This window comes from Leptonychotes weddellii, chromosome 2 (genome assembly GCF_054177405.1).
Source record: "Leptonychotes weddellii isolate Sample4059 chromosome 2, ASM5417740v2, whole genome shotgun sequence".
In the NCBI taxonomy this organism is placed as follows: Eukaryota; Metazoa; Chordata; class Mammalia; order Carnivora; family Phocidae; genus Leptonychotes; species Leptonychotes weddellii.
In genome coordinates, this window is record NC_138370.1 from 176494119 (window position 1) to 176507756 (window position 13638).

Consider the following 13638-nt stretch of genomic DNA (forward strand, 5'->3'; position numbering starts at 1 on the left):
GAGTCACAGGGTGAGGAAAGGTGAAGTGCTGTCATAGGAGACTCTTCAGTGCCCTTCAGACACCTTGGGGGCTGGCACTCCCGTAACACGCGGAAGCCGCGCCTTCACCGAGTGCAGACCTGAGAGGTGCCCGCCCCCACCTGGCGCCTGCGGTCAGCAGGCCAGCACGGCCCGCACCGCAGCCCCGGCGGCCTCCCCACGCCTGCCCAGCCCCGAGCCTGCAGGATCCCCCACACGCCACCTTACTCACTGGATCCCACACTTCTTAGAAGGCAGGGCCATGCCTCCAGCATCTTGGTAACAATCATATTTTCCAAAGTTCCTTGGATACAGTAGAGTATGAGAAGACTGTGGCTCGCTTTTTTTTTTTTTACTTTTTACAAACTGCACTGCTCGCTCGGTCATGGGTCTACCGGAGATGCCCCCCTGACACGACCACCCCAGCAGGACATCTGGGAGGTTACCCTGAAGTGTCGTGGTCCTGCTCCGCCTGCACCATGTTCCTCAGGCTGGCGTCGGCTAAGGCCTGGGTGAAGTGGGTGTACGGAGCCATGAAGCAGTAGTGGTACAAGCCTGGCCTCACACTGGAGGAGCCCAGACGCTGCGCTCGGCCTTGAGACTTGCTGGGGTTGGAGGATAAGCCATCAAACTGGGAGGCCAAGTTTGTCCCAAAGAGAGTCTTCAACAGCTAGAGTGAGAGAACCGAAGCCATCAGCATCTGACTTAACGTAGCATGAACCATACACAGAGCGTCTCCCAGGCAGAGTCACGTTAGCAAAAATTCAGACCGAAATCCCTGCTGGGAATCGCCATCAACACCGTGAGACCGCTGCGCTGAAGGGCAAAGTAAGTTGTAAAGAAGACCTCAGAGCCTCGACTACCGTGATTCTCAACGAGACTGAGCGTTCCGAACAGAACCCTGGAGGGACACTAAGACGGCAGTTCTCAGCAAGAGTCCAGCTGCCCTCTCCAGTAACGGGCCTCCTCCTCTTGCAGGGGAATGGGAAAGGGACCCCTCTGCCTAATAACGGAGTGAGCCAACGTGTGACACGGGGGCTGCCGGACACGCCCCCAGCACCACCTTCCACGTGACCAGTAGCATCCTGCCCTCCCGCCCAGAGTTGGGGCTTTAACGGACAGGACAGGAAAGGACTTTCTTACCTGCTGAACGCAAACAGTTGCCATCACTGGTTCCCGACTGAAACAGGATTTCAGATACCCTAGGATCTCCTCAACACACTGTGGAAGAATAAGTAGCAAGACATTGAAGTAAGTGACTGACAGGTGGCTTCGTACGGCTGTGAGCTCTGCACAGACATCGGAGACCTGAGGCAGCTTCTGCGTAACTCCTGAGCGTCAGTCAAATCTGGAGGAAACTTGCAGTCTATCGCTGTGAACAAAGTCAGCAGAAACCACGGATGGTCAAGTAGCTCCCCGCAGCCTCTCTATCGTGTGTTCCCGTCGCTCGCTAGCTCGCTCGCCTGCTCAGGAACAAACTGTTCACCAAGTACCTACTGTCCCTGTGCTCCAGGCAGCAATTCAGAGAGTACAGAAGAGCCAGAAGCCCTGCAGACGTCCAGCTGAACATAAGGCCCATGCATTGTGTGATTTACTACAAAACGCCCTACAGGTGTCTTAGAGCAATCTGCAGAAATGACCAAAATGACGGCCTTCACATGACCGCTCTCACAAACTACTTTTACCACCCTAAGAAATGAGATAAGGGCACCCGATGTCTTCTTGGGGCACTGAGAAGGACGAAGACATGAACTCTCAGGATGCCGCCAGGCCAGGCACTCAGCACCGACGGCCCAACGCCTTGGTGCCTACACAGTCACCAGCCGCTGCTTCCGTCAGTGGGGCTGGAATTCACACCAACCAGACTGCCTCTCACTTCCCTGTGTGGGACAGTTTCCTGCACTAAAAAACAACAGACTTTTGTTGGTTTCAAATATAAGGACCATGTATTTTTAATATTCTGACTTACTCAAATTAGACTCCGAGCACTCAAGGTTGTATTCTGCAGGGCTGAATCTGTTACACGTTGCTTTTGGGTTGTACTAGCCCACAGCTGGTATCTAATAAATGTTAACTGGAAGAACTACAACTAGAGCTTCCAGATCACGATCTGTCTAGCAAAGGACCAGATCTCCTAACAAACATGCATGGAGGACGTGGTGGCACCAAACACAGCAAGAGGCACTGAAAACTGACGAGGAAGGAGGCCGTGGCGAACTCAAAGAGCACGCGGAGCCCCAGGAGCACGTCCCAGCATGGGCACCAACATGTGGTGGAATACAGACTCCCACTTCTGGCAAAACAGGGCACGGGGCCCCATTTATACCTTCCACCCAAACAACCAAAGAAGCACGGGCACTGTGTGCAGTCGCAGTGACAAGAGGCCAAACGGCAGGGACTGAAGGACAGTAACCCCTGAGGGGCGGGGACAAACGCAGCGAGCCCCACACTGCACTGGGGTCCACTGCCCTGGGAGACTTTCCAGGTCGAGGCACAAGGAAGAGAGGCACAGCGCAGCCCAGAGACCCCAAGTCAGGAGGAGCTGGAAGTCCAGGGAAGCTGAAGCAGCGAGGGTCCACAGGGCAGCCCACCACAGAGACAGCTGCCTCGAGAGGGCTCTGGAGATGCGGGGAGTCGGCAGGGCATTGGTCAACATGGTGTGTGGGGAAACCTCCCCAAGGCCAGGGGAGAATCACCAGGAAGGGTTACAGGGCAGTACTTGGCACTCACAAAGGGCTAAGGACAGTTACTGTTCCCCCCAAACTGGGGAGAATGGGAACTCACAGGGTCCCCTGCCTCCATCATGGCAACATAGCCCCAAACTGAGCAACCCACCTAACATGGCAAATGCAAGACCCAAGAGTAAACTTCCCACACAATTTAAATCTATCTCAGAATAAAGCTCAAGAAGATTTACAGGAGCACAGAAATGCCTAGCACCCAGCATTTCACTATGCCTGGCATCCAATCAAAGATGACCAGGAATGCAAAGAGGCAGCAATACATGATCCACAATGAGGAGCATAATCAATCAATCAAAAATGACCTGGAACAGACAGGATTTTAGAATTAGCAGAATGACATTAAAAGTCATTATGACAGTATATTCTATGTGCTAAAAAACTTAAGTAGAGACAAAGAAGATCCAAAAAAAGACCCAGATCAGACTTTTAGAGATACAACTACCACGATGGTGATGAAAAGTGCGCGAGAGGGGCTGACAGCTCAGACGCTGCAGTGGATGAGATTCACAAGCCTGAAGACACAGCAGTGGAAGTCCACAGAATGCGATGCAGACAGAAAACAATAAAAACACTGAGAGGAGCCTCAGTGGGCCATGTAGAGGACAACCTCAAGCATCCAAATATGCAGGTAATTAGAGTCCCCTTAAGAGAGAAGAAAAAGCAGTGGGCAGGACCAGGAAAGATATCTGAAGAAATAATGGCCCCAAATTTCCCAAACTTTAAGAAAACTATTAAGCCAGAGATCTCAGTTCAACAAACCGAAGCACAAGAAACCTAAGGAAAGTTACACCGAGGCACATCAAAATCAAATCACTCAAAACCAGTGAAGGGTCCAGAAGCCAGAAAAAACACAGTAATAACACGGAGAGCTGTAAGGAGTTACATGGAAAATGTGCATGAAGGATTGCCCCAAGAAAACACCAACACCCAAACAACAGCACATTTCAATGACATAAAAATGGAGCATGGAATAAACAAGGTCTAGAAAAGAGGAAAAATCAGAATTATTTGAATTATTATTATTATTATTAAAATGAAGATTATTTTTCAACCCCAGTGTATTTAGGAAAACAAAAGAAAACAACTCCATTTTTAATTCTAAGTCTCTCTTTGCCTTCACCTGCTATCATCAGAGAAGCTCACAGAAATCTGAGGAAAAGTTGCTGGTACATTTTGCAGGTTGCATCCCCTCCCCCAAGCTGTGTGTGGGGCTCAGGCCCCCGGTGCCAGAGGCAGCACGTGTCCAGCGCGTGTCCAGTGCACGTCCAGTGAGTGCCCGCCACAAAATCACAAGCAGCAGTTTGTGGGTCTACACCCTGATCTTGCCACCTGGGCTCCTGGACACGCTTCCACCCAGCTGGGCAGTGTGTCTGGCAGGGGGGTCCCAGGCCTGCCTGCGCAGCGATCAGCCAAGGAGACCCCGCACACACAGCAAGTGTCCAAGCGCAAAGAAAATCCTGGGGGGCTTCTACCCTGCACTCTCGCCGGAAAGACCAGGAGCGAAGATTCAGCAGTTAAGCAGAAGAGGCTCCCAGAGCACCGACAAGGGCAAGCCCAAACTGCAGCGGAAACAGGCCTTTGTCATCAAACAGCAAAACAGATCAACTCAGAACACCGTAAAGACAAAGGCAAGAGGCTGCAACATCCAGTGACTCCAGCCCCGGATACAGGATCTTCAGAGATGAAGTTACTAAACACACACCTTTAAAAAAGAATATAAGCATATCCCTGTTTTCAGGAATATCAAGACCCCTAATATCAAGCTTCATTAGACTGACTTCATTATTTACTTTCACATATTGGGATAAATGCACCAGTGGATAAATTCACTGGCTGCCACTGGAGAACAACTATTTCTGTATACGTAGCAGTCAAAAAGAAAAAAGGAACCATGCTCCTAGAAAATGAAAAAAATACAAAAACAACAAACTACAAAGTCATCTGGATTCCAAGAAAAAGGAAAATTTTATTACTTTAAAAATTCCACGTAGATGGTTTTTATTTCAGGATATCTAACATTCACTTAAAATGCGTTATATTTCCCACGTTGCTACAACGTGTTACATGCACACAGACCACAGGCCACAAGACCTGCTGGTAAGAGAGGGGAAAAGCGATGGGTTGCCAGGACTGATGACCCTACGGGAGAGCGCCGTTGTGCGCAGAGACACGGGTCTCACCAGCAAGGCCGTATTAGGAAGAGCTCTGACAAGTTTCACTCTGAGGGACAACTGAGCGTCAATTAGGACACTATCTAGCCGGTAAAAAACAAGTGCACGCACTAAACAGACATAAAAAAAGCACAAGAAAGAACTGAAAAGAAATAGAATACCTCACGTAATCATGAAAACTAGGTACGCTTTTATGAGCCAAGAGAAAGATCTAGGGAAATAAAAATAAACGAACTTCACGAGCTACTGTACTTCCCTCGACAGAGATACTTGTTTAAAGGGGAAGCCACCTGCAGCTCCTCTGCAGCCCATCAGGAAGTACGATGCCCAGGAGCCGACAGGTGGACACACACGTCCAAGGCCCTGGGGTGTGGACACTTGAGACGGGCGCTCACCACACAATTCCTTAAACTCTTGTGTGTCTGAGCTCCTCCTTGTACGACGATGGGGAGGGCAGACGGGCTTCTACCCCAGCTCTGCTGCTTCCCGTGGCACCAAAGGAGCTGGCCATGCACCCTCACCACGTCTGTTGTCACCCTTTCTGCTTACGAAGGTCAAATAAGAAAACAAAAATAGAGCTACCCTATGACCCAGCAATTGCACTCCTGGGTATTCACCCCAAAGACACAGATGTAGTGAAAAGAAGGGGCACACGCACCCCAATGTTCATAGCAGCAATGTCCGCAATAGCCAAACTGTGGAAGAGCCGAGATGCCCTTCAACAGATGAATGGATCAAGAAGATGTAGTCCATATATACAATGGAATATTACTCAGCTATCAGAAAGGATGAATACCCAACTTTTACATCAACATGGATGGGACTGGAGGAGATTATGCTAAGTGAAATAAGTCAAGCAGAGAAAGTCAATTACCATATGGTTTCACTTATTTGTGGAACATAAGAAATAGCACGGAGGACATTAGGAGAAGGAAGGGAAAAATGAAGCGGGAGAAAATCGGAGGGGGAGATGAACCATGAGAGACTATGGGCTCTGAGAAACAAACTAAGGGTTCTAGAGGGGAAGGGGGTGGGAGGATGGGTTAGCCCGGTGATGGGTATTAAGGAGGGCATGTACTGCATGGAGCACTGGGTGTTATACACAAACAATGAATCATGGAACACTACATCAAAAACTAATGATGTGGGCGCCTGGGTGGCTCAGTTGGTTAAGCGACTGCCTTCGGCTCAGGTCATGATCCTGGAGTCCCTGGATCGAGTCCCGCATCGGCCTCCCTGCTCGGCAGGGAGTCTGCTTCTCCCTCTGGCCCTCCCCCCTCTCATGTGCTCTCTCTCATTCTCTCTCTCTCAAATAAATAAATAAAATCTTTAAAAAAAAAACAAAAAACAAACAAACAAAAAACTAATGATGTAATGTATGGTGATTAACATAACAATAAAAAATTAAATTAAAAAAAAGAAAAAAGAAAACAAAGGGACTGTCACCACAGTTTAAACCCACTCATATTCTAGAATAAACTGGATCTAAACTAATATACAGAAAGAGAACTGAAAAGAGGAGAGAGGTAGAACACCCCCGATGTGAGGCTAAGACAAGCACCAGAGTCAGGTGCTGTGATGGGGCAGCCCGGGTCGGGGGACATGCAGACGTCTCCCAAGCTGCTGGCACCTCGGAAAACGTGCCTGGACGGTGGGGCTGCAGGCTCACAGGTGCCCGCGCCGGCTACAGCTCAATGACAAGGAATGAAACACATACCTTCCCGATGTCCTGCAGCGTTGCCAGCTCTAGGATCTGAGAGAGGACATCCAAGGCAGAGCGCAGAAAGCCCCCAAACTTTTCAGTGCTGTTCTGAAGATCCAAGGTAACCTTGGGAAGGTGGAGGAAAAGAACACAGGATTATGTGCACCGTCCCATCCGTCACCTGCAACAAAGACACGCACTGTCTGTGTGATGAGAGCTGTCCCACTATGCAACCCTACACACGCACCGCGTGGGCTGTTTGTTTCCTGTGAGCACTGGGAAAATGCTTTGGAAAGGAAAGACAGCTTTATAAAACTGCCATCTCTCAGGAGCATCTTCTAACTTACATTGATACAACTGAAAGGAATAATTTCTGAGCTTCTATCATGAGGGGAAAAAATGTAAATTTCCATTACAACCAGCATCTGATAAGCACCAAATCAAAAAATATAAAATACACAACTTGTTCTACATACATTAGTATCCCCAAGGAATCATCATCAAATCCAGAAACCGCCTTTCAGTCTGGCTACAGCAAAACATTAAATTCATGTCAAGAAGGATTAAATTAGGATTCTAAAGGGCCCAGCTGAATTAAATTATGCAATTCCCCTATTTAACGGACTGAGAGAAGGGGTTAGGTCCAAAGACATAACATGAAAGAACAAGGGAGAGATCAACTATGAAAATAAAAACTGGCAAAAACCCTGCAAAACGCTGCAACAGAGAAAGGAATCTGCTCCGTGAAATCAAACGTGGCCACCCGTGATGAAAGAGAAAGCACTTCCTGGGCCAAGGGAGAGGACGGCAGGCGAGACACACACGGAAGATGACCACCAGGCAGGCCCGAGTGCCTCAGCCGCTCTGTGTCACCGGGGGGGGCGCTTTCCAACAGGCTGAAGGACGAGTGGGGCCACGGGAGGGAAGGGGCTCACCTCCAGCAGGCAGGGCAGGACAAGGGGGCGAGGGGCATGAGCACAGGAAGGCCTATCTTGAAGAACAGAGGTCACAGGTGAGAACCAGGGCCACGGGGCACGGAGGGAGCTGACCCCAGAGCTAGAATGGAGGGCCGTGCACACGGCCACTCAGGGGGAGGAATGAAGGAGATGGAGAGACAGTGTGATGGATCTCACGTGTGCCAGGCACCCCAAACACGCCAGCCAGGCGGGCACCCAGAATCCTGGGGGGCCACGGTGCACGGGGTACAGCGTGAAGCCCAGGATGTCCCGGGGGGGAAATGGTAAGGACGGAGCAGATGGCAGGAGCATCAACAGGGCCCCAGGACCCGAGACAGGAGTTGAGAATAGGCAGAAAAAAATGTCTTCTCTGTGCGTGGTTTCCAATGTGCCCCCTGCTATTTGGGTGGGTGACATAAGAAACACAGGCTAAAAAGAGCCTCCAAATCTGCTGTAAAACATGGTTAAGATTCAAAAAAAAAACATGGTTAAGATTCTTATCTTTCAAAATTATCAATATCCTTCAGAAAAGAGGCCAGATAAGGTTTATAAATAGTTTTCAAAAAAACTGAGAAATATCTATCAGTAACAAAAAATGATGACCATCTGGGGACTTGTTTATCAAGAAATACACAAGATCTATGTGAAAAAATCTTCAAAAATTCTTCTTAAAATTCTTTAAATTTTATGTACATCTGCGGCACATACAAGAAGGTTTCAACAGGGGCGCCTGGGTGGCTCAGCCGTTAAGCGTCTGCCTTCGGTTCTGGTCATGATTCCAGTGTCCTGGGATCGAGCCCCGCATTGGGCTCCCTGCTCGGCGGGAAGCCTGCTTCTCCCTCTCCCACTCCCCCTGCTTGTGTTCCTGCTCTCGTTAACTCTCTCTCTGTCAAATAAATAAAAGAATCTTTAAAAATAATAGTAATAATAATAAAAAGAAGATTTCAACAAAGAAAAAAGCATCCCACACTCTGGACAGGTGTATTTAACATCCAAGATATCAGTTCTCTAGGAATTAATCTACAAATTTAACATGATCCCAGTGGAAATATTCTCAGGATCCTTTAGAAGTAGATTAGCTTATTCTAGTGTCCACATGCAAAAATACACGAGTATCAAGAAAAAATTCTAAAGCAGAATGGGGGAACTGACCACCTCAAAAATGTACCATGGAGGGGCACCTGGGTGGCTCAGTCATTAAGCGTCTGCCTTCGGCTCAGGTCATGATCCCGGGGTCCTGGGATCGAGCCCCGCATCTGGCTCCCTGCTCAGCGGGAAGCCTGCTTCTCCCTCTCCCACACCCCCTGCTCGTGTTCCCTCTCTCACTGTGTTTCTCTGTCAAATAAATAAAATCTTCAAAGAAAAAAAAATGTACCATGGAGCCACAGAATGGGCATGTGTGCTTCTAACAGATGAACAGATGTACAGACTGACGTCACCAAACAGTAAATGAAATGCAGACCCATGAGAATTTAGCATCTGCTAAAGGTTGTATTTCAGATCAATTAGTGCAAGAAAAATGGCTTACTTGGGAGACAGTGCTGGGGGCAATCGGGCAGGTAGCTAACCAATGAAAAGCCCGAAGAGAAACCATGGGACTTTTTTCCTTAATCATCTCAGCGTGAGAAAGCCCAAAGTACGCAACACACCAGTGCAGAAGAGTCGACAGAACAGACTGCTCTCCGTCCAGAAACCTGTTTGTAAGGTCGGCCCTCGGGGGTGTCTGCACACTTGGCCAGTCAACAGTTCCTTACACCACTAGCAGTGCTCCCCGTGCCTGGACTACGTGAACGAACCCCACGTTTTAGGCTGCACACCTGCATTCCTCTGTGAGCCCGGGGTTTTGCTTCGGGTCAGGCAGAGGAAGCCTCCGTGGCTGGAGGACAAGCGTGGGAGAGACAGAACACAGCAAGCCTGCACCCGGATCCCTGCAGACTGTGCCCGTGTGTCCTTACCACACGGCGGTAAAAGTCCCAGCTGTGAGACTGCGTACGCGCCGAGGCCCATGAGTCCGGCCAGCACATCTCTGACTGTGGGGGCGGCCCAGGAAGCCCAGACACAGCACCAATAAACCACAGAGAGATCGCTGCTCCAATTTTTATATGATGAGAACTACCATAAACAAAGCTGAAAGACAAACTTGAAGAAACTATTGATTTGCATGTACTTATCTGTATGCCCATCTATGTATGTACACAAGCTATAAATCTTAAGACACCCACAATCTATTAGAAATCTGTGTGCATATTTTCACAAAAGGAGCCGCACCTTGTAGTTGGCGTGAGTAGCTTTCAGGACGTCATGCAATTTGAGGTACGAAGGAAGGTGACAGAAACTCCCCAGCGACGAGGACTTATTTGCTGTAACAGGCCCTGGGGCATCAGATTGTCGAGAGGCTTTAAAACACACAAAATACACTTTGAGCTCAAAAGTACACACTTGCCAAGTTTAAGAGATCACTGGCAATAACGGTTTTTAAAGGCATTCTAAAAGCATAAAATTCAAATTCTCCCTCTGAATTTTTAATTAGTTAGAAGGAACAAGAAGTTGACTAATAAACATAAACAGAATCTGAGTATCTCCCCAAAAACCATAAAATAAGGTGAGAAAGAAGAACAGCGTACTGCTATTGTCTGTCATGGTCTGGCTGCCCGTTTGCGCATCAGAGCAGGGGGGTGGTGGCCTCCAGCCCCCGCGCAGCGTCCAGGAGCCCGAGGCTCCCAGCGGCACAGTGGGCTGAGCCCGCCCAGTGTGGCCCAGGGGCCCTGAACGCCAGCAACACGCTGAGAGACTGGAAAGGGCCAAGCACTAAATAAAACTACTCTCCTCAAATTTTAAAGATTTTTACTTGGAGCCTTTAGTTTCTTTAAGCCACCAGGAACACGATCAGGGACATACTGCTAAGTTACATTTGTGAAGTTCAGAAGATTTCAAAGCCGGTAAAGCCTCCTGCAATGCTCCAGTCAGTCCTCAGAAATAAGCCATTTGCAAACCCTTAACGTCGAGTCTCATGGGAGAGTCGCGACTGCCCGAGGCACCGTGAGACGCGCCAACAGGTCTGGTGGGGGCATGACAGCACGGGTCGCCTCCCACCCTGCCTAGACCCTCCCGTGCCCACCCATGGCAGCTGGGTCGGTGGAAGCCACAGGCTCCCACGCACACCCTGGCCCCTCCTAGGTGTGGAAGCCCCTCACACGGGTTTGTCAGGTTCCTCTCTCTCAGAAGACTGTTCCCCACGTTAGCACTTCCGTCTTCCGTCTTCATGTGTCAGAACCAACTCCTTCAGCCGCTAGCTGTTCCCAGCCATCTACACCGCCTCCCTGACTGAAATCAGGGTCCCTTCCACCTCTCCTCTGCAGGGAGAAGCAGGGTGGGGAGGCCCACGGACTGCCGTGGCCACGTATTAGCCAGGGACACGGAGTGACGCTCAAGACCGGGACATGGTCTGCACACATTTAGGTATTAATATTTAGTACCTGAAACCACACCAGGGAAACTCTTTCTCTGGCTTCACTGCTGTGTACTTTATTTCCAAAAACTACGAAGCTATTATATTAACCCGGGCGTGAATGGGATCTCTGTGATCCAGACGGCGCCCCAGCCCCGCCCTTCCTCGCCGTCGCTTCATACCTGGACTGGCTTCACTGCCTTTCTTGGGGCTCAAGGGCACAGAGGCCGGCTCTCCGGGTTCTTTCTCCTTTCCCTTTCGTCGGATGGGACTTAAAGAAGGAGGGTTTGTCAGAGATGGCAAGGCTGCCTACAACAAAACGAAGAGTCTGTGAAGGACACCAAACCGACGCGGAAACTGAAAGTCACATACGTGGTTTCCCATTTCTTGAGCACAACGCCCGCGATCATTTTTTCTTTGAGTCCTCGTTTACAGAACTCAGACACGATCCGTATATCATCTAGTGTAACTCACACAGCCATCATACTGGCAGGTATTGACCTAGAACTTCCTAACAGGGGCGCTGTGAATGGCCAAGGACGCAAGGACCCTCAGGGAGTCAGGCAGGGCCCATCGCCCCCAGCAGCAAGCAACCAGGGCCCTCTGTGGGAGCCAGGACGTGACAAACGGTATGAAGCAAATGAGGAAACGGGCTCAGAGATGATGTAACTTATTCAACATCAAGGCTAATGAGCCACACAGCCAGGAGTCCACAGACCCAGTACACAGGGCAGCGGACCCGCTGTGGGAGGGGCCGGCGTGGGGGCACATGCTCGGCGGGCCCCAGCGCTGCTCGCACTCTCTCCAGTCTCAGAGAAGTGGATGGAGCGGGACAAACAGCTGGCCTCAGGAGAGTGGACTGAAGGCAGTAGGGAAGGACAGAGAGGCCAGGACAGGGGCTGCTGCATCCAGAGCTCCTGCCAAGTGCGAGGAGCCAGACACAAGGGATCGCACGGTTCCTTCCCATGAAATGTCCGGGATGGGCAGGTCTGTAGAAACACCAAGTAGCTGGTGGCCACCTGGAGCTGGGGGGCAGGGGAGGTTTGGGGGTGACACCTAAAGGGCACAGTGTTCCTTTCCAGGCTCTAAATGGGTTGTGGTGATGGCCACATGACTGTGAGCATATGAAAACCCACGGAATCCTACACTCCAAACAGGTGAGCTGTAAGGGCACGGGAACCATGCTGCAGTTGGAGGATGTGAACAACACTGTCTGAAGCAGAAGAAGGGGAAGAGAGGCGGCTGGGAGACTCCATCGGGCCACCAGTTTGCACCAGAACAGTGGCAGCAAATGCACAGAAGTGTGTGTGTATTCACCTACATGCATGTGTATTTGCATGTGTGGGCGTACACGTACACGCATGTGTACATGTGCATACATGGGTTTTGCAAGATATTTAGTAGGGAAAACACAGGACTTGACAAGCGAAGGTGGGAAGCTATGAGACCATCACATTCCTAGCTGACAAAGGACAAAGGGATGGGAACATGGCAGGCACAGCCAGGGGGGAGGCTGAGCAGCTCGGATCCACGCCGTGGCTGAGATCTGCGAGCCATCCAAGTAGATGCATCGCATGTCTCTGCACTGACACTCCAAAGACAGAGCTGGGGTCTCTGACGTGTGAACGCTGAAGACAAGCACAGACCGGACTACCCCACACTGCCCCGCCCCATACCTGAGCTACTGTCCACACATGGCCATTTAAATGTAATGACAAACAAAATCAGCAGCTCAGCGCCTCAGCTGCACTGGCCACGTTTCAAGTGCTCATTTGCCACGTGTGGTTAGTGGCCACTGTTCCGGCTCGCATAGACACAGAATGTTCCTATTGCTGCAGAGTGGCACGGAATGGCACCGGCCCAGGAGTATCAAGAGAGAGGCCAACCTAGGATGGAGCCTGCAGGCCCTCTGTGCTGGGCAGAGAGGAGAAACCAGGAAGTGCCCGGGAGCAGAGGGGTGAGAGAGGAACAAGAGACAACCCGGAGGCCAGTGGGAGCGCCCGCATCAGGACCAGCGTGGCGGCACCGAGGGTGTGGAGGAGAAGTGAGACAGGACCCGAGAGGTACCCACGAGATGCAAAGACCGATCTTGGCGGAAGCGTGGCTCTGGAGAGTGGCAGCCGAAGGCTGAGCAGCCGGGGGTTAAAGAAATCGGTGGCCGGATCACCTCACACCAGTCAGAATGGCTAAAATTAACAAGTCAGGAAACAACAGATGTTGGTGGGGATGCAGAGAAAGGGGAACCCTCCTACACTGTTGGTGGGAGTGCAAGCTGGTGCAGCCACTCTGGAAAACAGTATGGAGGTTCCTCAAAAAGTTGAAAATAGAGCTACCCTACGACCCAGCAATTGCACTCCTGGGTATTTACCCCAAAGATACAAATGTAGGGATCCGAAGGAGTACGTGCACCCTGATGTTTATAGCAGCAATGTCCACAATAGCCAAACTGTGGAAAGAGCCAAGATGACCATCAACAGATGAATGGATAAAGAAGAGGTGGTATATATACACAATGGAATATTATGCAGCCATCAAAAGGAATGAAATCTTGCCATTTGCAACGGCGTGGATGGAACTGAAGGGTATTATTCTAAGCAAA

At 50.2% G+C, this 13638-nt stretch overlaps 1 protein-coding gene across 4 annotated transcripts in view; it reads right to left on the reverse strand.

Moving 5' to 3' along the window:
* The window catches only part of HTT (huntingtin), a 139679-nt gene that overhangs the window by 57174 nt on the left and 68867 nt on the right, over window positions 1-13638 (reverse strand). For all 4 annotated transcript variants that reach the window (XM_081812704.1, XM_081812703.1, XM_081812705.1 and 1 more), the window contains exons 27-31: window positions 11222-11348; window positions 9860-9987; window positions 6651-6761; window positions 1162-1239; window positions 465-688 (exon numbers count right to left, since the gene is read on the reverse strand). In XM_081812704.1, the coding sequence (XP_081668830.1) occupies window positions 465-688; window positions 1162-1239; window positions 6651-6761; window positions 9860-9987; window positions 11222-11348 (668 nt within the window). The remainder of the gene's footprint in view (window positions 1-464; window positions 689-1161; window positions 1240-6650; window positions 6762-9859; window positions 9988-11221; window positions 11349-13638) is intronic.